The sequence below is a fragment of the Podarcis melisellensis genome (genome assembly GCF_964234715.1).
Source record: "Podarcis melisellensis genome assembly, chromosome: 7".
NCBI classification, from domain to species: Eukaryota; Metazoa; Chordata; class Lepidosauria; order Squamata; family Lacertidae; genus Podarcis; species Podarcis melisellensis.
Genome location: NC_138539.1, coordinates 30,699,525 through 30,724,425, shown reverse-complemented (window position 1 = coordinate 30,724,425; position 24,901 = coordinate 30,699,525). Strand labels below are relative to the sequence as shown.

The 24,901-nt window shown below is 41.6% G+C and overlaps 1 protein-coding gene and 1 long non-coding RNA gene across 5 annotated transcripts in view; one reads left to right on the top strand and one right to left on the bottom strand.

The window, feature by feature from the left end:
• Positions 1-7,339, top strand: part of LOC309374740 — a 12,010-nt gene extending 4,671 nt beyond the window's left edge. Inside the window, exon 3 of the long non-coding RNA XR_014170701.1 lies at positions 7,065-7,339. This is a non-coding gene — a long non-coding RNA (uncharacterized lncRNA). The remainder of the gene's footprint in view (positions 1-7,064) is intronic.
• Positions 4,948-24,901, bottom strand: PEX2 (peroxisomal biogenesis factor 2). Of its 4 annotated transcripts, XM_081919719.1 has the most exons (3): positions 24,636-24,901; positions 13,312-15,543; positions 6,000-6,130 (listed from the first exon to the last, which is right to left on the bottom strand). In XM_081919719.1, exon 2 carries the CDS (start codon positions 15,452-15,454, stop codon positions 13,322-13,324), a length of 2,133 nt encoding a protein of 710 aa, XP_081775845.1. In that variant the 5' UTR covers positions 15,455-15,543; positions 24,636-24,901; the 3' UTR covers positions 6,000-6,130; positions 13,312-13,321. The 4 variants fall into 4 exon arrangements, with proteins under 4 accessions (XP_081775846.1, XP_081775847.1, XP_081775848.1 ...); XM_081919720.1 differs by lacking the exon at positions 13,312-15,543 and having other exon boundaries at positions 4,948-6,130; positions 24,636-24,877; XM_081919721.1 differs by lacking the exon at positions 24,636-24,901 and having other exon boundaries at positions 4,948-6,130; positions 13,312-13,443.

Sequence of the window (24,901 nt, the reverse complement as noted above, 5' to 3'; positions counted from 1 at the left end):
GCTAATTTTCTAGGGATAAGAACACCACCACCTCAACCTATCTTTCAGTTTCATTTCCCTGAATATCACCTGCACCTTGCACCAGTATGTCAAACCTGTCAAGATGAAGGTCAACAAGGAATCTTCTCTGTGGTGGGACAGGGATCAATGCAGTACAGTTGCACCTTTGTTTTCAAACAGCTTGGTTCCTGAACGTTTTGGCTCCCGAACACCGAAAACCTGGAAGCAACTGTACCGGTTTGTGAACTATTTTTTGGAAGCCGAACTCCTGACAGGGCTTCCAATTGGCTGCAGGAGCTTCCCGCAACCAATCAGAATCCACACTTTGGTTTCCGAACGTTTTGGAAGTCGAACAGACTTCTGGAATGGATCCCGCTTGACTTCCAAGGTACGACTGTATCTATTTCATGCAGGGAAGTATGTATTTGGTCCAGCCCTTCATCATACATAGAAGATTCCTAGTTTGGCAACAATGGGGAATGGCTGTAAGAACTGGTATACACGAAAATCAATGGGTTGCATCCAACTAAGTCATAGAATCATAGAATTTTAATTGGAAAGGACCACAAGAGTAATTGGAAAGAACATTGGAAATTTTAGTTGGAAAGGACCACAAGAGTCATCTAGTCCAACCTCCTGCAATGCAGAATCTTTTGCCCAACGTGGGGCTTGAATTTAAGAGTCTCATGCTTTACCAACTGACCATAAGGACTTCCACCCACACAATGAAACTTCAACTCCCTCTCCTCTTCCTGCATGCCTCTTCCTGCACCCCTCAAAACCTGTTCTGGGATTCCCCCCATCCTCTGGAGCAGACTTGTGGAGGGCATGGGGGCAGGTCCCTGGGTGTAAGAGAGGAAGTTCTGTTGCGTAGGTGAAGGTCCTTCCACTAATGGGATGACTTTGCTGCCTACTACCCAAGACACTCACGACACTATCCCTGTACAGTTTCACTCTCTAGAAAAAGGGTTGCATGTGCAAATCTTGGCACAAGTCCTTTAGGCTGTGGTATAAAAGCATCCAGATTAATATCAACGGGTTGTGTTTTGCCTACTGCACAATTAAGTCACTTTCTGGGGCGGGAGTCAGATGTGGACACAGAACCTTTGTCACCAGGCTGACTTGGGCTGGCAAAAGGTGTTGTCCAAATCATGTGGAAACAGGGCCGTCTTACCCATTAGGGTTAGTGGCGCCCTGCGCCACGGCGCCCGCCCAACAGGGGCGCCCAGCAGTGGGAGTCCGGGACCAACTGGGAACAGCTGCGAAGGCATGCTGGGTGGTGGCGGTGGCTCTTCCTATGGCCAGATGTGCTCTCTCGCTTCCTGCCTGGGAGAGGAGGCAGCGGCGGCAGCGTACAAAGCTACGCGGCACCTTTCTCCCTCCTACCCACCCCGTGGCAGTAGCGAGACTGCTGAGGAAACCCACGCGGCAAGCGAGCCTCGACCTGCCCAGTGCAGGGGGCAGGGAAGGGTGCCAAGAACGTTGCCCCCTGCCCCTTCTGTCGAGGAAAAAAGGTGGAGGAGAGATTCATTCAGAAGGATTTTTAAGCACAGTGTGTGGACCCCAATTCCTTTGCTTTTCTGCTAGTTATTAACTGCACTCTTTCAACAGGGCAGAGCACAGAGGAAAATGATAGCCTGTATCCCAAAGGAAAGAATGGCAGACTGATTACTTTATGGTTATTTTGAAAAACTGATGAGACAGCAAATGATAGTCAATCCTATTAAAAAGATTAAGCGTACACACACACACACACACACACACACACACACACACACACACACATTCCTTCAAACACTCTATATAGCCTACATTGGGATTGGTTGATATGATTCTACAACTCAAGAAGAGTGGAAATTACAGAACATCTGCAATGAAATTGGTTTTCTGTGGAAAACTGATGAATCACTTACTGCCAATGACTGGAAGGAAAAATACTTGTTTATGCCCTTATGTAATGAATTTTTATGAGGTGAAGTTTGGTGTTTATTAAAAAAAAAGAAAAAAGAAAAAAAAACCACTTTAAACCGCCAGAGATGTAAAATAATAGAATTCCAAATTCAAAGCAATGAATTACTGCAAAGACAATCACAAGTAGAATACTATCTGCTACCAAACACCCAAACAGACCCATTACTCTTATAATGACATTAAAATTTTTCATCCATCCAGTTAAGGGGGCGGAAGGGGGGGGGAATGGCATGAAAGGGGGCAGGCGTAGCAGTTCCAGTTCAAAGCAGAAAACACATCTGCATTCCTATTTTGAGTTCCAGAATGTTTTCTTTTTTCTCCTCCTGGAAAAGGAGATGGTGGGAGGGGGAAGCGAAAGCATTTATCAAGGATAAAATTACATTTCTCAGCGAGTCTTCAAAGAAACAAATCAAAGGTCCAAAAGCTTCCTGCAGTCCCAGGAATACAGATTGGAGACAGACTCCTCCCCCATCGTATTTCCCAAAGTTCACACAGACTTCTTCAAAGTCCGGAACCGCATACATTGGTGCATAGGAGATGCTCTTACCCAAAACCTCCACTGAAGTCAATGGGGATTGGCTGTAGAATAGGCATGGCTACAGGCTGGCCGTGTTAGCTGAAATCTACAAATATTTCCTCCTCGTAGCTAAGAAATTGCCTAACAGTATCGAAACTCTTTTAAGAGTTAAAACAACTGCATTCCCTCTGAAGACAACGGAACAAGTTTTAAATAGGAGCGGAAATTAGCTGATATTCTTGCTTGTGGCTAAGGTGGGGAGACCGTAGCCCTGTGCCAAACTGACTGCTAAACTAATGATTACAACAACTTAATTACCCTCGGTGTGCTTAATATCAACCCCCCATGGATTCCTGTCAGCATGCAAACTGTAACTCTAGCCCTCATTTGGCAATTGCTTTGGGGGAAATTAGCTTGGCTTCAGTTGCGAGGCGTGTGTACAAGTGCAGAGTTCTGAGGCGATAGTTATCTTTCTAATAATCCTTTTTCTTCTTGCACTTTGGAATTATGCTTTTACATGGTTCTCCCACCCCCACACAGAAAACCACATCGGCGATAACAGCGAGGGAAAAGAGCCAGGAGCAATATATCCACTTCCTAGCCTTTCTGCTCCAGTGCACAAGTATCAACCGAGTGGCCGGCAGTTAGCCACTCTCTTCAGAAATATGGCAAGTGTCACTTTGCGGGATTGGCCTGGTACAAAGGAACGCAGGGAGCTGCCTTCTACGGAGCCAAGACATTGGCGCATCTAGCTCAGGGCATATCTAGCATCACTGACTGGCATCAGCTCTGACACTCCCAGCCCTTTTTGGAGATGGGACAATACCAGATGCTCCATCACTGAGCTACGGCCCATGTCATGAACAGAAAGGAGGAAGAGGAATCTGGTGTGGGGTGTTGCTGTTACTGGGACACAGCAAGCTGGGGATGGAGGAGATGTTGGCATAGAATATACTCACTGGGTGATGAAGAATGGCCTGGTCAGTGTGCAGGAACCAGAGCAGCAGGGCCCACGACCAGAGTCAGAGGGAGCTCTGTCTCCCCAAATACAGCAGGCTGAGGCCTAAGGGGCAGTGGGAGGAATGTTCTAGGAGGCTGAAGCAGGTGAGGGCCCACAGCCCAACTCACTAGCTGGCCAGGTGGTGCTTGTTAGCTGGAGGAGCTGAGTGATTGCTCAGCTGGAGGAGGCTGGGAACAGGTGAGGGTCACCTGCCTCATCAAGCCCAGATGTGACAATTGGAAGGCAAACCACAGTTTGGATGTTCCAAGGAGCTCTCGGAAAGTTCAGTAAAGCCTCTGAACCTATTGGAGGCATAACAGCACTGGGGGATGCAACCACAATAAGGTTTGTGGATTGGCCCTCAAGTATTTGCAAGTCAAGCCTAATTTGGTTGATTCGATTTACATCTTATGCCCTTTAAAAAAAATTTTTTTGGGGGGGTTATTGGGTTGTTGTTTTTTTAATTTTTATTAGGTATTTTGTGGTCTCTTCTTCTTCTTCTGCTATCACTCTTCCATAAACACTGTTTTAACAATGAGTCCGTAAGTGACTGTGGAGGCCAATTCTGGATCCACACGTGCTTCCACAGTGGGGACATTGGTTTCTGGGTGGGAGTTGGTCATGGTGTGGATTTGCCAAGCATGCCTTCCTCTCAGCATGTTTCTCCCTTGCGTCCTGAGTTCGAGTGTCTTCAAAGCCCATGACACCTTTGGTAAAGGCTGTTCTACAATTGGAGTGCTTGCAGGCATGATTTTATTCTGTGAACCGACCTGAGATCCCCAGGTATAGAGTGGTATATAAATAAAATAATAATAATTGGCAGGTGCAGTTGTCTCTATGCAACTAAATCATACTCAGAGTAGACTCACTGAAATTAATAAAACTGTTAGGTCTTTTTATTATTATTACTTTTATTAGTCTACTCCCATACCATCCACAGAATACAACCCAGTGTGGTTGAACTGTATATAAAACTGAATGGGTCCAGCGCTACTTGAGAAACTAGTGTGAAATAGCTTCCCACACAGTTTGTGGCAGCTTTTAATGATGCCATCTCTTCTCTCCTTTTCTTGGCAGCCATGTGGTTATATTACATGTAACCTATTACAAGTGGCTGCACTTATGTTAAGGTTACCAGGTTTTTTCTAATGAATCCGGGGACACTTTTCAACTTCAATGGATTTTGTGTGGGGACTGATTTGTAAATCCAGGATCTGTCCCCGGGAAACAAGGACGTCTGGTAATCTTAATTTATGTATCATAGAATTGCAGAGCTGGAGGGACCACGAGGGTCATCTAGTCCAACCCCCCCCCCAATGCAGGAATCTTTTGCCCAATGTGAGGCTTCAACCCACGACCCTGAGATTAAGAGGCTGATGCTCTACTGACTGATTCAGTTACCTTAAAAAAAGGTTTTCTTTGAATACACTGACTTATGATATAAATAAAATGGACAGAGTTTAATCACTATTTTGTTCTTTATTTACAGTTCTACTGAGATTGCAATTCTTTGAAAACCACAATCTTTTTATAGCTGTTGTTTTACAATTAAGTAACAAAACCTACAAAGTAGCACAGAATAAGAGAATTCCAGTATTACAGAAAGGTTAAAATTACTGTAGGCTAAATTTAACTATCAGGATAGAATAGTCCCATAGAATGCACAAGTTATACATAATTGTGGATTTGAGGAAAGCCTAAACAAGCTTAATGTGGATCTACCTCTTTCATTTCTAACTTATACTTTAATGGCTGCAGATCTTGCACCTCTGTGCCACATTTAGGACAAGTAAAATACAAATCAAATAAGTAGTTGCTTTTAATACAATAGTAACAAAAAACATGTGAACAGCCAATGGTGTGAGGCAGAGTGGGCCATTCTCCACACAGAGAACATTCCTTGCAACATGTTGCTGAATTATTTTCATTTCTGGTACCCCCTGAAATAGGTAGTGACCAAGAAGAGACTTTGAGTTTGAGCTTTTGCATGTTAATAAGTGGTAAAAGAAAAATAAGAAATTCAGCAAACCCATGCCACAGGAGTTCCCTGTTTGTGTATTCAAATCCAATCTGACGGACGCTCTGTGGCTGGCAGAACACTGACCTGATTCGTAAAATACGTTCAGTGAGTGTAGCAAACTTTCCCTTCTGAAGAAAAGCGAGGAAGTTCAGCAATTCACAAAACCTGATGAGCCCAAACACTATGTTAATAAAGTACTTTGTTTTCCGGAATGACTCCAATGGACGATTGCTAAATAAACCATAACACCTTTCTTCCAGCCATTTCCCACCGACAGTGCAAATAAGGTACCAATATTTCTGTTGCTTGCTCAACGCCTGGTATTTCTGCATCTGGGATAAGTCGTTCTTGTACTGAATGTTCAGAATAGCTTGCCCCACGGTTGCATTCTTGGCGTAGACAGTGAATCTCCACAAAAAAAGCCACAAGGAGGCTTTAAGCTCTGGTTCAAAGCGAGCCAACAGTCCGGGTTTAAATCCCTGAAAACAGCGAGTAAACTGGGACCAAACCAGCTGTTCCAATGCTTTGTTCAGTTCAAGGGCATCAAGCTGACTTATTCTGAGCACAGGAGTCACTTTCTTGCCATTGTCATCGCCAGATGCCATTGTCAACACGTGTCTTTCTATGATAAAAAAGAGATTCAAAAATATATATTATTATGATCATCATCATCATCATATTAATTTAAATTACAATTTATTAGGCTTTAGAGGAAGTATTTCATGTTGATAACAACTTTGTGAGCTAGGTCACCCAAGAATTCAAAGCTGGTAAAGTGCAACTTACCCCAAGGTCATTCAATGGCAAGCAGAGGTTTGAAACCTGAGTTTGCTACCCTCTCCTATTAGTTCTCCAAGAACAAACACTGTATATACATACTCAGCGACAGTAATGCTCATATAATTTTCACCCTACATGGTTGGTATTAATCTTTCAACTGAAGCTTAGAATGTGCAATCAACAAATAAATTCATAATTAAATGTGAAGCGTGGTGCAATAGGCTGAACACACAAACACCAATTGCTTTTTTATTTTTAAATATTTTTCTCTCAACTCTCCACTCTTGCCCAGAAAGATAAGTATTTGGTTTTAGGAAAAAGGCAAAAGATTATACAAAACTCTCTCTCTTTTTAAAAGGCTATTTCATAGATGGGAGTGTTCCCTAAGAAAATCACAGCACTTCCTATGGATGAAGTTATTATCAAATATGAAAATTAAGAGGAAGTTCTTAGGGGAGAAATTGTATTGCAGTTAAAATAGTTAACATGCCTTAAATGTGGAAGTTGGGTATATTAAGTAGACATATGGGTAAAATAATGAAGAAATCATTGCCACATAAGCACTTGCCTTACAAAATGATATGGAAGAATATGAATGAAAAGCATGCATGAGAGAAGGTAAGCATATCAAATTAATATACATAACAGTGTAGCAGAGACTGTGACAAACTTTAGGTACTTAAATAGAGAATTTTAGCTTCCCTCAAACTAAAACCAACATTCAGACGAAAGCTGCTTCCTTGCAAGCATCAGGTGTTGCTTGTGTTTTTTTGCAGGGAGCATGCAGAGCACCGGCCAGATCTGCTGGATGCCACCATCAGCCAGCATGACCTGTGTACACGCTCCAAGATCCCCTGCAGCTAAGCACTGCAAGGGACAATGGGGCCATGATGGGAATTTCCTTTTGCAAGTGAGATGGAGGAATGCTTGCTGGTGCTGTTGGGAATCCCAGGGTTTTCTGCAACATACAATGAGGACCAAGGGATCTATAGCAGAAGAACTGCTAGGCTGTATTGTGCTAAACACTGGAATAGATTCTTTGAAATCTGGACAGTGTTCTGCACTCTACTGATTTCATGATGGTTCAAGCCTGTGTCAGTTGAGGTGGTATATTTATTTTTCATCTGGTGATGGGCAGCTGGTGACCTTGCAGTACCTTGGTCTCAGGGTTTCAGCACTGTCTAGAGCAGGCGCCCCCAAACTCGGCCCTCCAGATGTTTTGGGGCTACAATTCCCATCATCCCTGACCACTGGTCCTGTTAGCTAGGGATGATGGGAGTTGTAGTCCCAAAACACATGGAGGGCTGAGTTTGGGAATGCCTGGACTAGAGGCTGTACATTTTAGGCAGTTGCCTCCTATTTTTTCATTCTATACAAGCACAACTTCCTGCTGTCAGTCGGCAATCAGTCTCATTAATTCTCTCGTGGTCTTAAATGGAACTAAACCAGTCAATTGCTTTTATGAAATGTGAAGATGGCTTAGAGATTCAAGACTTCTCCCAGAAAGGTGCTAGGTCCACATGTGGCAGATCAGTGTGCTTAACTTACATAATTTTTTGAACTGGTATGATTAAATTTTCTGCTCCAATTATTCACAGAGCACCATCACTATGCACAGCATGCTACAGAGTACAAGAGAGGAAGTCCCTGCCTTGAGGAGGTTACAGTCTAAAATCTAACAATGGGGAAACAATGAATCTATTCATGAGGAATTCCCTGGGTTCACTTCAATCCCAGACCAGCAGGCATAGCCAACACAATTTTATCTGCTTATTTTGATTTTGGACTAGATTGCTATAAATTACTTGGAGAAGGATACAAGGGCAGGAAAAGAAGGTGGAGTTCAAGCAGGGTAAGTTATCCTTAGGCAACCCTTGTCCACTGCACATCCCATAGAGTCCATCTCACTGTAAATAATCTAAACAGTGTTAAGTTATGTGTGTAATACAGCGCGCACAATTGAAGCCAACCTTTTTTCTGTGAGAGCATCCAAAGACAAAATCTAATACACAACAAACCAATGTTGTGTGAAGCATGATGGACTCCAAAATACAAGTGTGTATCTGCAGAAACTTAGACAAGTATGGTCCCACAACTCACAACACCATGTAACACCAAGACAACTCCATTCCAGTTGCTGTGTGGATCACAAACACAGACTTTTATTTTCAGTCTTGTGATCATAAACGAACATTCTTTCATTTATTCTTTCATACAGACAGTTCCCCGAGCTCTATAAAGATAGATGTAATGGAAATGAAAGCATATATACAAGCGTTGCTGGGAACACATGGAAGCTTTAGCACAACAATAGAGAAGTGCAAGAAACTTGCAGATGAAGTTGATATAGAACTTAAAACACCTAGAGAAGCAACACAACAGCAAAACTGTGCCAATCAACCCAACCAATCCACAGAAGAGTTCTACCGCTGGTCCATCTATATTCCCTACCTGGATTCACTTATTACCTGAGATATTGGGACACTTTTCTGTCACTAGGTTGCACTGCATAACCCATCATGATTAGCTTCACCAATAACCATGAACTAACCTGCTTAAAGTTTGCTAAAACGACTATGATCGCAGGTGTACAGAATTTGGGGGGGGGGGGGAATGCTTTAGAACCCATGTCAGTTTCCTTCAGGATCTTTACAAACTGAAACTGTTGGGGATGAATCATTGTGTGAAATATGCAACATGAGTCTTTAAACTACTGAGCCATACTAAACCATTCCTTGCTATTTTAATTGGCCATCCATACAGCACTTTCCCTTCCAGTTATTACATGCAGTTATGACTGATCCTTTAGCAGTCTGTGCAGGGTGAAGAAATGGCGATGTACGACAATGAGTGAAGATCGATCGTGTGGCTTGTGTTTGTAGAGTGACCATGGAGAAAAGTTGAAGACCTATCCCAAGGAGAAATGTATAAAAGAAATGATTGATTGTTTTGGCCAAGACTCTCAGAGGCTCCAGTTTTTGTTTGAACGATGATCCACTTTGTATTATATTTTCCTTTATGTTATGGACAGGCAAGCATTAACAACAACAAAAAAATTCTGACTAGTTTCAGACCTTATGTCTGTTGTTCACTACAGCCAAGGCAGATTCTGTGTAAAAGGTGTGAAATTCAGCCTTAGGGGTTTTTAATTTGGTTTAGAATCCTACAGTATTGTTGTTCAATGGAAAATTTGAAGCTGTGTGTCTTTCTCTTGCCTTAACTATGTTATTGTTAAATGGACAAATAAAGCAATTTGTTAGCAGTTAGTTTTGAAATGTGTAATCCCAAACAATACAATACACCACCATGGTTTCTTGTTGCTTCTCTTCAGCACCATATAATGATGTGTGGGGTTCAGTCATATGAAGATTGATAATATTCCATTCAACAATTTGTAGTTACAAGTCATAGACCTTGCGCCTCCACATTTATTTCTGTGGACGCCCATGACACAATGGCCTCCAATATATGTGACAAGGCTGCAGATTATTAAAAATGGTATACAGATGTAAAAGTTTTTAATGTTTCTATATCCCTAACTCAAACAACACATTGCATATCATTTCTAACACTAACATGCCTTAGGGTTATACAATTGCTTTTGCTATAAATTATGCTATAGTTCTCTAGGTGTGGCTAATTTTCTATAATACAATGGAGATTCTGTGCAACCTCTCAAAGTAAAGATTATGTAATATAAATAGGTTTTAAAGAGGGAGTGGAAATATAGTAAAAGGGGAATGTGACAAGAGGAAAAAAAGCAACCCATAACTCAACTCTAAGATTTCCTAGAGGAGGCACGACGGAAACATTTTGTCTATGCAGACATCCCTCCCTGGTTCTGTTTATCAAAATTATTTATGTAATCTTTAAGTGAGTTGCTACTGTGAAGTATACAGAGACTATATACAATAAGCCCACAATTTGTGTGTATTCATCTTTACGTGCATGACAATTTTCTTAAAAGGGTGCAGAAAAGGAGTGGAGTTCCGGGAAAAACAATTGTGGCAATCCCACCTGCCATTGAACCCAATGGATTGTGACTACAGTAGAACCTCTACTTACAACCGCCTCCACTCGCAGACGTTCGAAGTTGCGACCACGGCGAACCCAGAAGTAACAGGCGGGTTTGCGCTGTTTGCACCTGTGCAGAAGCAGGCAATCGCCGCCCGCGCCTGCGCACAACAGCGCCTCTCCCAGTGACCCGTTTCACTATAAGAATGGTCCTCTGGAACGGATTGTGGTTGTGAGTAGAGGTTCCACTGTATACACAATGTTGGCTTTAGGTGCGATCCCTAGAATATAACCCCCACCTATGTTGCAGACCTACCGTACTGAATTCTGTTCAAAATGCTTCTAGAAAGGGGGTTGTCTATGTTCCAGGCATCCTCCCAGACAAGATCAGTCACGATAGACAAATTTCGCTTAAAATCAGTTGGTCAACCATCACTAGACCTTTTAACAAGCTGAAGAATTTTAGTGGCCTTAAAAAAAACCCCAACACTTATGTAATTGTATTTTTTAAAAACTGTCTTGGAAGCTTTTTGGATGAAAAGTGGCATAAACATGCTTTAAATAAGATAAACAAATTGGCTGGCACTCCGAAGAACGAAGCGTAAGACTTGGAACCTCCCCCCAAATCTGCCCTGTAATACATTCCTTGGCAGGAATGTACATTCCTGGGTGAAGCAAGTTTAGAAACTCATTGTCCTAGAACATCTCAGGGCTTAAAGAGGAGATAGCGAAAAGTTAGATACAGTCAGTATATCTCCTCCACTGCCATGGGCTTGAGGCTAAGATAATAGAGAGGCTTGCTTAAGGTCAGCTAGTCCCAGAGAGTTTGTGGCAGAGATGAGATTTGAATCAGCAACTTCCTGACCCACAACTCAAACTCTTACAAACAGCACCACACCAATTTTAATTATATTATGCCCTATGAAGCTGAGAGATATTCTATAAAAGTACAAAGCCTCTAGAAACTACTTTCCACCGTCTTAGTCAAATCACTGATAACTATAAGGCTCCAAATGGAAACCTTAAAAATATTATCAATAGCAATGCTCTGTGAAGAGTGTGATCAAGCAAAGCAAATAAGAATTCTTGAGGGGGGAGAAATATTGCCAAATATCAGTGTATATACTTTAAAATAATATTTTTAAGATGACGTGGTCCAGATTTTAAATGTATTTGAGATGTTTCTGACCAGCTTTTCCTTGTAATGTCACACTGCTTTCCTTTCCAAAAGTAAACCGCATGTCATGTTTTTATATTTGTTCAACAGCTCTTTTAAATAACGTAATATATTGCTCGTTTTTATTTAACTAAATTCAGGAATCCCTCTTGCAAAACATGCACTGTAAGAAAACAATTTGCTGTATATCACCAATAAAATAGGTATTTCTCCTGATATACTTTAGCATTGCCTACTGAGTATTGTACAAATTATGAATGAATATATTTTATTTAGAAATGCATTATTGACAGAAATCTATCAATAGTAAAGTGGGTATTGTCAAGGGCCTGTCAATATTAATGTAATTATGATTAAGGGGATAACATGGATTTTAGCTTTAATACCAAATAACATCTCCTACATTGCTGCTATCAATATAAGCATTATTATTGACCTGTTCTGAGGCTCAGAACTAGATGTATTACCATTAGGCATATTTGTCAATGCATTCTGCCTACAAAAATTCTACATTTAAATTTACAGGCCTGTAAACTTTGGCAGCAGAAATGTATGAGTTCAAGTAATCTCTAGGGTGTCATTCCCCCCTTCGCCCGCTATTCTACTGTAATAAACTAATTTATGCCAATCCAATGTCACTGCCATCTCACTCCCACTCTATCTCATTTTTTAAGCATAATTAGCAGAAAACAAACAGCATTTTCATAATGGAAGGTCACACACATTCTGTTGCTTAATGTATGCTGGCCTTGCATATCTTCAGGATCCAAAGCTTAGGCAGAAAAGGAAAATAATGGGCTAAAACTCCTATTGTAAGAAGTTTGACTACTGAAATCCCTTAATTGTGTTGACTGTGAATGCAGCAGCTTATTAGTGAACCTCTCACTAAGTAATATTCCAATTGATTCAAACGTCTTATTATCCAAGTGCCTTAGTTCCCAAGGCCATTTACATCAGTGAGGCATGCTGATAATCTGTTAGGTACTCATCACAGTGTAAACTGCATCTCCAGCTGCCAATCAATACCACATCTCTTGTGGGTTACATTGTCTTGCTGAAACATTTTGTGGGCTCTGGGCACAGTGCTTGGAGGGGTAAGGGAAAGTAGTTCGGTGATAGAGCATCTGCTTTGCATGCAGAAGGTCACAGCTCCAATTCCCCAACATCTCCAAGTAGCGCTGGGAATGTTCCCTGTCTAAAACCCTGGAAAGCTGCTGCCAGTTAGTGTAGGCAATGGTAAGCTAGATGGACCACTGATCTGATAATATAAGCTAGCTTCCTTTCTTCCTAAGGAGCACAGTTACACAGGGATAGAGAACCTCTGTCCCTCCAAATGCTGGACGACTTCAGCCAAGATGGCTAGGACTCAGAAATCGGAGTCCACCAACTCAGGAGGTCCACAGGTTTCACATCCCTGGTTTCCATCATGACCTATTCCTGTGTCAACTCTGCTGGCATTACTCGAAGACTTCATTTTGAAAGCTTTTTTAAAAATCAGGTTATCATAAATTTAGTATATGGAGTGTAACTCTAAAACATTTCCAAGCAGGACCCACCTCTGTAATGAACATTGCTACTGTTTCTGATGACAGAAAGGCAAACAGGACTTAAATAAAAAGAGGCAGAGGAAATCTGAAGTGTCAATTTTCCAGCAGAAATGCATTTTGTGGAATAAGTTGTAAAATGTATGAATTGTTACAGGTGATGAAATTGAACTAAATCATGTCACCAAACTAGAACAAAAGCAGGCACAGAAAATCACTTGCACTGATGGTTTTCATCAGGGCTTTTTTTCTTTTCTTTTTTGGAGAAAAAACGATGCCGGTACTCACCATGAAGTTGTTAGAGTAAGTGCCACACTTTTGATACATCCTCCGATGTACCCTCATCTTCTCTAGATCGCTTCCTGCTTTTTGTATCAACTGCATTATGATGTCCTTGTAGCAGCCATGATTCAACATATTTGGTAGGACTGAATTGAGTAAGAGGTGGTCCTACCATCCTGATGAACATCAGAGAAGAAACTGTCCGAATAACCAGAGACGATCTTGATGAAGTTACTGTAAGATTCATCTGAGATAATCCTCTTTCACATTCAGTCGAAGATATTGCAATTGTGCTTAAAGCGTGCATTAGAGGAAGTAATTTGTCCGGGACTTCATTTTCTTCAAGATATTCATGAAAGCCAAGAACTGTTTCCTTTTCATTTAAGCAAAACTTTTGTGCTAGTTTTCTAATTTCAGTTTCACCAAAGGTTAATTGCTTTCCAGGATTTTCTGGCCAATATTTGGAATCTAAGACCTTGGCACATTCAGGCAAATCAGCATCATCTCCTTCAAGCATACACTTTCTAACAGCTTCTTTCAGACTTTCATAGAAAGCAGATGAACTTATTGTAGGGGTAAGTTTTTCATTTTTGTGGAGCTCACTCCCTTTGAACTTCATAGTCTTCTGACTTTGAAGAGCAATATTATAGTATGGACCAGGATTTTCAATTCGTTCTTCAAAAAGTTGAACTGTGTTCTTTATCTTCCTGTCTGCTGTAAACAAATCAATATTTCGCTCTTGTAAATCCAAGCTTAGTTCACTGAGAACTTGGAGAGCATCACACATAAGACCCAAATCGAGAACAAATTCACATGACGTTATTGTCCGTAAAAGACCCTCATAAAGACAGCGATCTGTTTTGCTTCTTCTCCTGTCTTCTTTTGCCTCCTGAAAGTGATAAACCAGTGCTTCATAATCTTGCCAAACTGCAAAAACTGTGCAAAAGCTAGAAGCAACCCAGCGAGTGCTTAAAATCCTTCCAATTTTCAGAAGCTGAAGTTCTAGAGTTGCTGCACATTCCTCCAATTCCCTAGCATTCTCAGGTGAAGCGTGGTAAGTCACATAGAGTTTGTCCATAAAATTCTTAAAGTGATTAACTCCAACCACTTTGTTGACTGTATCACTGACAGACAATTCCAGACGATGGTTAGCACAACGCCAGAAGATAACACTTGGAAATTTTTCTTTTATTAACCTTTTTACACCACCACGTGCGCCAAACAACACTGCAGCACCATCACAAGTGACAGACAATAAATACTCCTTTAAATAATCTTCTGAGATTCCTAGGGACTCAAGATGACTGATTAATGAGCTTAAAATTCCTCTTGCTGTTGTATCTTGTAACTCAATCAAATCTAGGAAAAGACTTACTGGAGTCGAATGTTTGGGAAGAACTACACGAATAACAACAATCAAAGTTATTTTGTTATTCACTGTTGTCGATTCATCAATAATTAAGGACATTTTGTTCTTAGAGTTCACTATGTTGCTTATTAAGGTTTTTCTCATTTCATCTGCAATATGGTTTAAAATATTAATGCAGGCATTTGTAGAGTGAAAGGTATATCCCATGTCTAGGCCATTAAGTTCCTGTAAATTTATTTCATCTTCAAAGTTGTTAAATGCTTGATTTTTCTTTGCAACTTTGTAAGCAGTTCGAAACACCTTTCTTGTGTTTAAGATGACTTTATCTAACTTTTCATTTTTAGACTCAGATTTTATCCTCTCTGCTGCTTTGTGAGCTCCACTTTCCTTGTGTTCGAAAATCTTTTTTCTTAAAGACATTAACTGTTGTTTTCGAGACTCTCCAAAATGGCTAATTTTACAATTGGCCCACTCTACTGAAATTTTCATTCCCATCCGTTTTTCGACAGGAAGACTTCCGACATCTCGGCACACTTTGCAGCCCAACCTTTTATTGTTGACAAAGAGCCACTCATTTCTCTGACAGAAGTCATTTTTCTGCAATAGTGTCCAACATTCGGGCCAATCTTTGCCTGAACTTCCATCCTCTTGACCACATGTATCTTCGGTGTTAGTTTTGCAATGTTTGAAAGGATCAGAAGTTGATTCAACAATTTCTGCTGCTTCTTCAGCCTTCCTTTTTTGACTCAGTGGCACAAAGTAACTACTTAAGGTACTCATTATGAAAAATGATTGCACTGATTTAACTTGGATCACATGTACAACTGCCTCATCGTGCCTTCTGCAAAGCGGCTATACTGAGCATAGGTCTGAAAAAGAGAGAGAGGCTGGCGTTAGAGGAATTCCAGATCAAAACTGGGAAAGACAATGGAGGGGGTCCCACAAGGAGGGCTTGTTTTGGCGCTGGCCATGGCACCAACTTCCCCGGCCACACTGCAGGGAATTGGACTAGATGACCCTTAGGGTCCCTTAAAGCCAGAAGGCCTCCCTCCCTCCCATTCTCATATTACCTGAGACTCTTGCCGCACTGGCTCCGGTGACTTTGGCGGCTCCGGCGGCTCCTGCGCCCACCCTGCCACGACCATCGTGAATGCTGCCAGTGAGGCGACCAGGCCGCACATGGCCAGCAGCAGAGTGCAGTGCATTGCAGGGGAAGCACATCACACACTGTGCTGCCTGCTCTTGCGCTCCACAGGGAGTGGGATTCGTGTGCTCTGGCCAGCCTCGCTGCTGCTGACAGGAAGCAGCAGCTGTTATCGGGCCCAGGAACAGTCCTTGGGGGGCAGCAGCAGCCGGGCCCTGGAGTGGCACTGTCCATGCCATGTCTCCTCATGCGGCCAAGCATCTCCAGGAAAAGAAAGTGCTGGTATTAAGTATGATTGGGTACCGCCAGAAAAATAAGCACTGGTTTTCATCCAAGACCCAGTTTCTGGCTATAAAACCCTTTACCAACCTAGTACTCCCCATATGTTGTTGGGCTATAACTCTGACAATGTGCTGGCTGCAGCTGATGAGAGTTATAGTCCTACAACATCTGGAGCCTACCAGGTTGGCCTTGACCTTGAACATGGCCTGAAGGTATGCAACACCCCTGCAGAAGCAGCAGGTTAAATTCTGGTCAGTGGCTGGACAGCAGATTACCTGGGAACCCTATGTGCTGCAAGTTCCATCATGGAAGAGAGATGTCAATGTAATAAAGATAGACTATTTATCAACATGATAATTTCTTAGAGTAATTCCTACTGTGCGTGCTATTAAAAGACTTCTCAAAATCATTTGTATTGAGTCCATGCCAAGGAGCCTGAGGAGTATTGAGGAATACAGTTGCATGAGCATTCAGCTGCCAAGTAAGAAGACTTCTATCAAAGCTACAGTGTGCAAGACAAACTCATCGGTCTTTGTTTAAAAGGGACCACATTGGCTGTCTGTAGGCTGCCTCCACTCTACGGGTTTCCAACACAAACCACAATAGAGAATCTCCTTAGAGATGCATACTGTACAATGTATTTTTCTATCTTCAGTCTCATCAAAGATAGGTACGTTACCTCAACAAAAGCCTCACTAGAAGCCCCGAGTATATTATCTCTTAATCACTGTAAAATTAGTTTGCCATTACTATGCCATTAGCTTAAATAACCTTAGAAAAGATTAATTTCATATTACATTTTAAATTTCTATACTCTTCAATTAAATGCCTACTATCGTTTGAAAGAATAATAGAGACTTAGGTTCTCTAACCATTCTGCATAGCTAATAATACTTAACGTTTATATAACTTTCCATGTTTGAATCCCTGAAAATGTTAACTGATTATTTTCATGGTATTCCTGTGAGGCATTGAAGAATTATCTCTATTTTACATGTGGAAAAGAGGACTTCAGAACATATTGCATCAAAATTTTGGGGAAAGACTAGAAGGAGAAATCACATGATTTCCATGACTATATTCATTTTATTAAGTCACATAATCTTTTACTTAGAATTTTAGTCATTTAATTTACGGTTCTTTACTGGATATTGTAAAAAGGATAAATAACTATGGGAAATAGAAGGGAAATATCTAGGTTTGTGAATTTTAGCTACCTTGATAAAGAGGACTGGACTGATAATACCCCTTTTAATTTTTCATGAAAATGCATCATGTTGCCTGGAGATAATCAACTTTCTGTACCATGCAAGAAGTATCTTACTATGCTAGACATCACTGATGGCTATGTCCACAATAATGCTTAGGCCGGAAATAGTAGTTTGGCAAAAATACTGGATTTGTAACACATTTCATTTCAGAAGCTATCACTGCTGCTGCTACTACTACTGTTACTATGATTTTGCCCAATGGCAGTAGCATTGATACCTGTAAGACCAACAACTCAAGTAGTAAGATCCTGAGCAGGGGTCAGCAACCTTTTTCAGCTGTGGGCCGGTCCACCGTCCCTCAGACCATGTGGTGGGCCGGACTATATTTTGAAAAAACGAATTTCTATGCCCCACAAATAACTCTGAGATGCATTTTAAATAAAAGCACACATTCTACTCATGTAAAAACACGCTGATTCCTGGCCCATCTGTGGGCCAGATTTAGAAGGTGATTGGGCCGCATCCAGCCCCCAGGCCTTAGGTTGCCTACCCCTGATCTTGAGTTTTACATACGGTAACTTTTATTCTGGCTAAATGTCCTTTCCCTTCTTAACCCACACCATCCTGTTGCCCCAAGAAGAACTGGTAGCTTTGGTATATCAACTCAAATCCTCTCTACTGGGCACAAACTTACTTAAAGCAAATCATTTTTTTAAAATAGGTAACTGTAAGACAGTTGGGTGTCTGTTCTGCCTTTTACCAACAATCTTCATCTCTTCAACCCTGTCTTCTGTTTAACTTCTAGCTGGGTGCACCATTCTGGGAAACATCAAAGGCGGCTCAGTCCCAATAAGGGTATTACATTACTCACAGAAAGATGCACAGATAGTTGATCTAAACCAGGGATTGGTCATGGGCTGGGTCACTCCCACGGAGATCACCGTGGGCTGGACTGGCATAGCGTGACGCCAAATAGAGCATCTGCACATGTCCGCGGCGCCAGAAATTGCTTCTGCGCATGCCTAGACGCCGAAAATCCCACCTGCACATAAGTGATTTTCAGCATCTGGACATGTGCAGACACGATTTCCAGTATCTGCGCATGCGCAGATGTAATTTCTGGCACCACTCTGCAAGTCCTCGCGCCGCGCTGGTTTAGCGCAGAACGCGGGGAACTCGCCCAGCGGGCGGCTTTGTTCAGGGGCGGTTTGTGGGCCAGTAAAACGGTCTTCGTGGGCCGCACGTTGCTGACCCCTGATCTAAACTGAAATGGAAAACTCTTTCCTGTACACACACACAATAGAACTTCGAATTTCAAACATAAGCCATTCCAGAAGACTGTTCAACTTCTGAAACATTCAAAAACTCACTACGGAAGCCTCCATCCCATAGGGAAACTCAAAACGGAAGCCGCATGGCACGTTCAACTTCTGAAAATCGTTTGAAAACTGGAGGTTACTTCTGGGTTTTCGGCGTTTGAAAGCCGAAATGTTCCAACTTCCGAGATTATCAAAAACTGAGGTTCCATTGTATATATCATTGTAATTTATGGGTGTGTATGATACAAGTAACCATTTGACATCCTTGGTCACTGAAACCTCCTGTGTTGGTTTTTTTAAAAAAAATCAATTTTAAGTACATTTTTCTCCCAGTTTTAATCGGTGTTCTTTGTACTGTGATACACAAACACACAGACTAAACCACTGTTTTCCATGTACTTTTAAGACACATTCAGCCCTCCATTTGGGGGACGGCTGCTAACAGGAAGGTGGAGTCAGTAGTGGCAGGACACAGAGCGGCAGACACAGAAGGCGGTAAGAACACACAGTGGCACCTGGGCTAAAACTAAAGAAGGTTGCACTTCTTATTCCCATAGATCTTCACAGCACTGATCTGCTGTAGTTCTCATTTCAGAACAAAGGCAAGCCTGGCCTGACCATTGCTTAAAGCATCCACCACTGAAACTAGGTTTTACGCAGGCATTTGAAATCACATAGTCCAGACTGAATGATTCTAAACAAAGCACTGCTTTTGGCTCAGCTGTATCAAATGGTCGTATTCATTTTGTTTTAAGGAGGTTTAATAACGTATCTGTGAGACCAAATTTTCATCTTGTGTTTTGGAATGACTCTCTTAAGGGCGGTTGGAATTCACTTTTCAGATAACTGCTTTCTTCTTATTGCCAAATGTAATTAGTGTGTTATGACAGTATAATACTGACTATGGTTGTTTGTTTTGTTTTTTAAATTCCTAAACATGCCAATGAAGTACTGTTTAATTTATTTCACATTTTTCTCAGTATTCTCATAATTTCCATTTCACTGTCTCTTGGCAGTAAGATGGAGCAGTTTTCTGCTTCCTGCTTAGTTTGTTATCAATAAGAGATTATTGGGGTGGATAAAAAATAGTTACATTACATAATATTTATTAAATTGTGTTGAATACAAACATTCATAACTTGATTCTTTTTCAAATCTCAGGTCAGACCTGTTTTCAAACATACTACACTAAATCCTGTGGGGTTTTTTACATAAAAGAAAAAATAGGGGAAATGTTTTGACTTCAATAGTCGAGCATTAAGAACATGATACAATAAATCATGCACTGTGTTCATACTTTCCTACAATCATAAATATTTATGACTATCAACCAAACAGCAAGGACATTTACTTTTTATCACATAGAAAAACACTGTTTTGCCCATTAATTGGAAGCCTGGCCTCTGAAAGTTCTAGATGCTGAGCTACAAGCTCTGCTGAGCCATCTCTACAATGGATTGTGGCCTTGTCTCCAAGTATATGACTTTGCTCAGTGTGCAAGGCAGATATAATTGTGTGGTGCAAATGGAACATGGGTCTGCATTACCAATTATTTTATATTATGTTGCAAGGTTAGTACACAAGCTTTATTTAGTTGCAATCCAATACGCTGTAAGTTGCAGTAGCTCTTGCACAGAAAATATATGAATTTTTAAAACCGCATTATTTAAATTGATCCACACGGTAAACTATTTAAAACAAAATATGGGGGACAAAGTGCTTTTCTTAATTTACAACAGATAAGTGATCATAACTTAGAACAGAGGGATATTTGAAAGGACTCACACCATGTTATATACAGAAGTTCTTGAATGAATTATTATGGTGTTCAATAGGAAGACTTCTGAACATGCATTAACAGGATGCTGAAGTAGCTTTAGATATCTACAGCATTTCTATCTCAGGAAGTCCTGAATTATCACTGATAAATGTCTCAATAAACTTCCAAAGAAGTTCAGAACCTACTGCACCAAAAGTTAAATCTGAGTCTTCTGCTGTGAAAATCCACACAGATCTCACCAAGCTCAAGAACAAAGGATTTTTTATATATTAAAAAATAGCATTCTATGTTATATTCTAGTTAGCATCAATGGTAAAATCGCACTGTTGTAGAAGGCAGTAACCTGATGTTCCTGGTTCCTTCTATTAGTAATCTCACAAAATTCTGAAGTCTGATTAACCCCCACATAGAAATTTGTCTGCACAAAGCTAAATGGTAAATGCAGAAGGAATGAGCATTCATTAAAAATATTTGCCCCAATCTGGGGGCCTCAGTGTGCACATTGAGTTATGTGCACATTGAGACTTCAGTGATGGAGAATGCTGTATAATTCCCCATCCCTTTCTTCACCATTTAAGTTAATGGGAGAGCTCCTGCTGACAGTGAATTTCACGTCCATATCAGCAGACCTGCAACTCCCATGAAATTTACTGCCTCTGAAAACCTAACGCTCTAATATTCTGTTTCCCATATAAACAAACAATCCTATATTCCTAAGCAATCCAAATGAAAATCATCTTGGAAAGTAACTGATCACAGCAACAAATAATATAAATTACTTAACCACCATCTTAAAAAAAATAAAATTATGCATACTTAGATTTGCACAAAATGAGTCAATTTCCATCAATGACAAAATGATAAGAATGATGTGCTTCTCCCCCCCACCCCACCCCACTTTTTAATAAGGATAGCAAGGCTTAGAAGGGGGCTTATACGGTGCACTTTTTAGCTCACTCAAATCTTTATCTTAAGGAAATAATTTAAGGGAGGTACCATGGGCTTTGAAAGGAAATTAAAATGTGCCTGCTAATGTAGCATTAATTTCCTTATAGCAATTTTGCTTGGATCAAGTCTGTGCACTGTGCATGCTTTGAATATGTGATTTCAAACTGATATTTCCTTTCTCGCATATGTTACCACATTTAAGAGGTCTGAGATATTCCTTCCAAGGAATACATGACATGTGTGTGTAACATACACACATACGATATGAAAATTGACTCTTTGGGTACCATCAAGATATTTTTTTAGAGCACATCTTTGTAATTGTTTCCACCCCTGTGCCAACGGTTTTAACGCTGCCTTCAAAACCTTGAGTGGTAGTATTCACCACCTTGTTTTTCTCCGTGTTAGCTGAGCTGTGCAGCATGCATAGTAAATTCAGATTTTGAATAAGGTCATTGAAGGAAATAAGGTCAGCAAAGGCAATCTTGCTCCTGGTGGGACTGCTGCTCGCATGTTATTAAAAAGAAAGAAAAATGGAATCCCACCCGAAAAAATTAATTAATCGTTTCAAAATTCCTCTAACTCTCCTGAACAAGATCCTCCAGATTCACTTTGATTTTGCTTTAGGCAAATTTCAGTGACAAGTCTATTAGAGAGCTCTTCCACAGGACTAATGAATACATGCATAGATACACACACACACACTTATTCTCTTCCTCCCAACCCCGGATTCATTTGCTGGAAGGAAGTGGGTGGTGAAAGGAGTTCCTCAGATGACCACACCATTGTTCAACCTACTTGTAGAATATTTGCTAAGGCACTCTCAAACTGAAGTGGGCCTGTAAGCAGAATTCACACACACAAGACTTTGTTATGAGGTAACTGTGATTCTGTGTCTATTTTGGTGCCACCTGTGAATGAAAGGAGTGTGAGTGTGTTTGTATGTAGGGCATTGTAATTCTCTGCAGTCTGGTACTTAAAACCAAGATACTGACTTGTATAGATCTGCAATTTTTTATTCTTGGTGTAATTATATAACTGTTAAAAGCACGTTTGTCTTAAGAGATATTATTTAGGTAACTAAACACAACACACCAGATTTGTTCAAATTAACACACCTCTTCGCAAATGATTGAGTATGAATCACTGAATGCAGAATAATTTGGGATTTGCAATATTCCAACTCTGGAATACTAGGGGTATGCAAGGAAGACACCTCAACAAGGTTACCTAAGGGTTTTTTCTCATTCTTTAATGTGTGAAGGAGGAAGCAAAGCATCTGAAAACAATGTTCACAGGAAAGGATCAATGGCATGGATTTCTCAATGGCACTCCACTGGACTCTTGCATCTTGAACAGCTGTTCAACTTCAAATACAGGCAACAAGTGGGAAGTGCCACTAAATGTTGGGGCAGGGAATGCTCTTTCTCATGACTGGTTGGCTGCTATCCTGCATTCTTCTGGTATGCCCCATTCCATTCCTACCCTCCTCCAATTACTTGGGCATACTCAGTGCTCAGAGAGCTGTTTTGCGGTCACTCCAGTATATGAGTGTGTGTGTGTTTGTGTTTACTTTGCAGACTTTGGGATCCTTGCAATGCTGCTGTTACTTTCCAGGGCATGGGCAGTGCTGCTCCATCTATGTAAAGACCAACACAACAGATATTTATGTTCACTATTAGTACAGTAGCCCTGGTGCCCTCCAGATGTTGTTGGACTCCCATCATTTCCAACCAGCATGAACAGGAATGATGTGCGTTTCAGCCCACGACATCTGGAGGTCACCAGGCTGGATAAAGCTGATACACTGTACAGTGGAACCTCGGGTTACAGACGCTTCAGGTTACAGACTCCACTAACCCAGAAATAGTATCTCAGGTTAAGAACTTTGCTTCAGGATGAGAACAGAAATTGTGTGGCGGCGCGAGGCTCCATTAGCTAAAGTGGTACCTCATGTTAAGAACGGATCTCCAGAACAAATTAAATTCTTAACCCAAGGTACCACTGTATATGATGGCAGGTGCTGATTTCTGTGTTTTTCATCCGTTTTCACTCATCATTACTTTAGGGACATGAAAAATGTAGGACCAGGGCTTTGAAACTAACTGTAAATTAGTTTCAATTAGAGGTTTGTGGTTATTCATCAGTTGTTGGTTTAAAGCCACATGTAGCCCGGCTAAGTCCCTCCCTCACCCATCCCCTAGGAATCCATCATAGGAATGTCAGTATGGTACAGTGGTGTTAAGACTACAATTGGCTGAATCCAGGTTCAAAACATCACTGAGCTGCGAAGAAGCTCACTGGGTGACTTTGGATTAGGCATTCTCTCATAGGAACATTAAGGAAAAACCTCTTGCTGAATCAGAACAAATCCAGCATTATGTTCCCACAAAGATGCCTCTGGGGAAGGCCACAAGCAGAACCCTAGGAACTAGCATTCAAGTCAAGCCTAACTTGCATGCATGTTGCAAGGATAAAAAGTGGTGTTAGGAAGCAGGGTCATCCATACAACCCTGGAAGGGCCACAGCTCAGTGGCAGAGCATCTGCACTTGCAAGCAGAAGGCCCCAAATTCAATCCCCGGCATCTCCAGGTAGAGTTGGGGGAGACCCCCTGCCTGAAATCCTGCAGAGTCACTGCCAGTCAGCATGTAGACAATACTGAGCAAGATGGGCCAATCGTCTGACTCTGTATATGACATCTTCCTATGTTCCTTGAGAAAAGGGGACAAAGAAATGTAAACAAGCAGATACATGGCAGGCAGAAATTCAACTGATAACTCTTTTTACAAAGCAGGCTGGGCTATATATATTTATATATAACAAAGAAACCTGGTTTGGGGATGCGTGCAGAGGGAGGGAACCCAACTTCCAAGGATTTAGCTCCCTTATTTATTTCATTAAGAGTGTGAGGGGGCGGGGACGGAAACCAACCTCAAAGCGGTTTACAAAAATCCACAAAATTCAGTTTCAAACATGCAAAGCACTAAAACAGATGAAAAGTACCTCAAGTTTCTAAGCATCTACGTTAGGCTTGCGAGAACACGAAGGCTTTCAGCAGGAGCTGGAAAAAGCCTACGGTGAGTCGGAGCCTGCTTGACGTCAATAGGCAGGGAGTTCCAACGAACAGGCCTCTTGTGTCCCAGAATTAAGGATGGTCCTGAGCTCGCCTTAAGCCCCATTTTGGGGCCCCCACCCCACCTTGACGCCACGCAGCCCCTCTCCCCTCCCTCCCCACCGACTCCCAGTCTCCCCCCCCCCCATCCGTCACGGACTGACCTCTCTTTTCCTGAGGGAGGGGCTACTCCGCGAGACCCCGCCGCCCCGTTTCCCGCGCCGACCGAGGGGAAGAGACCATGCAGTTCGGTGACCCGGATTTCACTTCGGGCGTCGAGTTCTCCTTCGGGGATTCCTAGAGCAGCTTGCTTCCATCACGCCGCGCGTCTTTCCGCTCTCCTCATCTCTATGGTACTCCTCCGTCCTTTGCTTTCCTCAGCGTAGTAGGTAACGGGCGACGACAAAGCGCAGAGCGTCTCCCCAGCCGA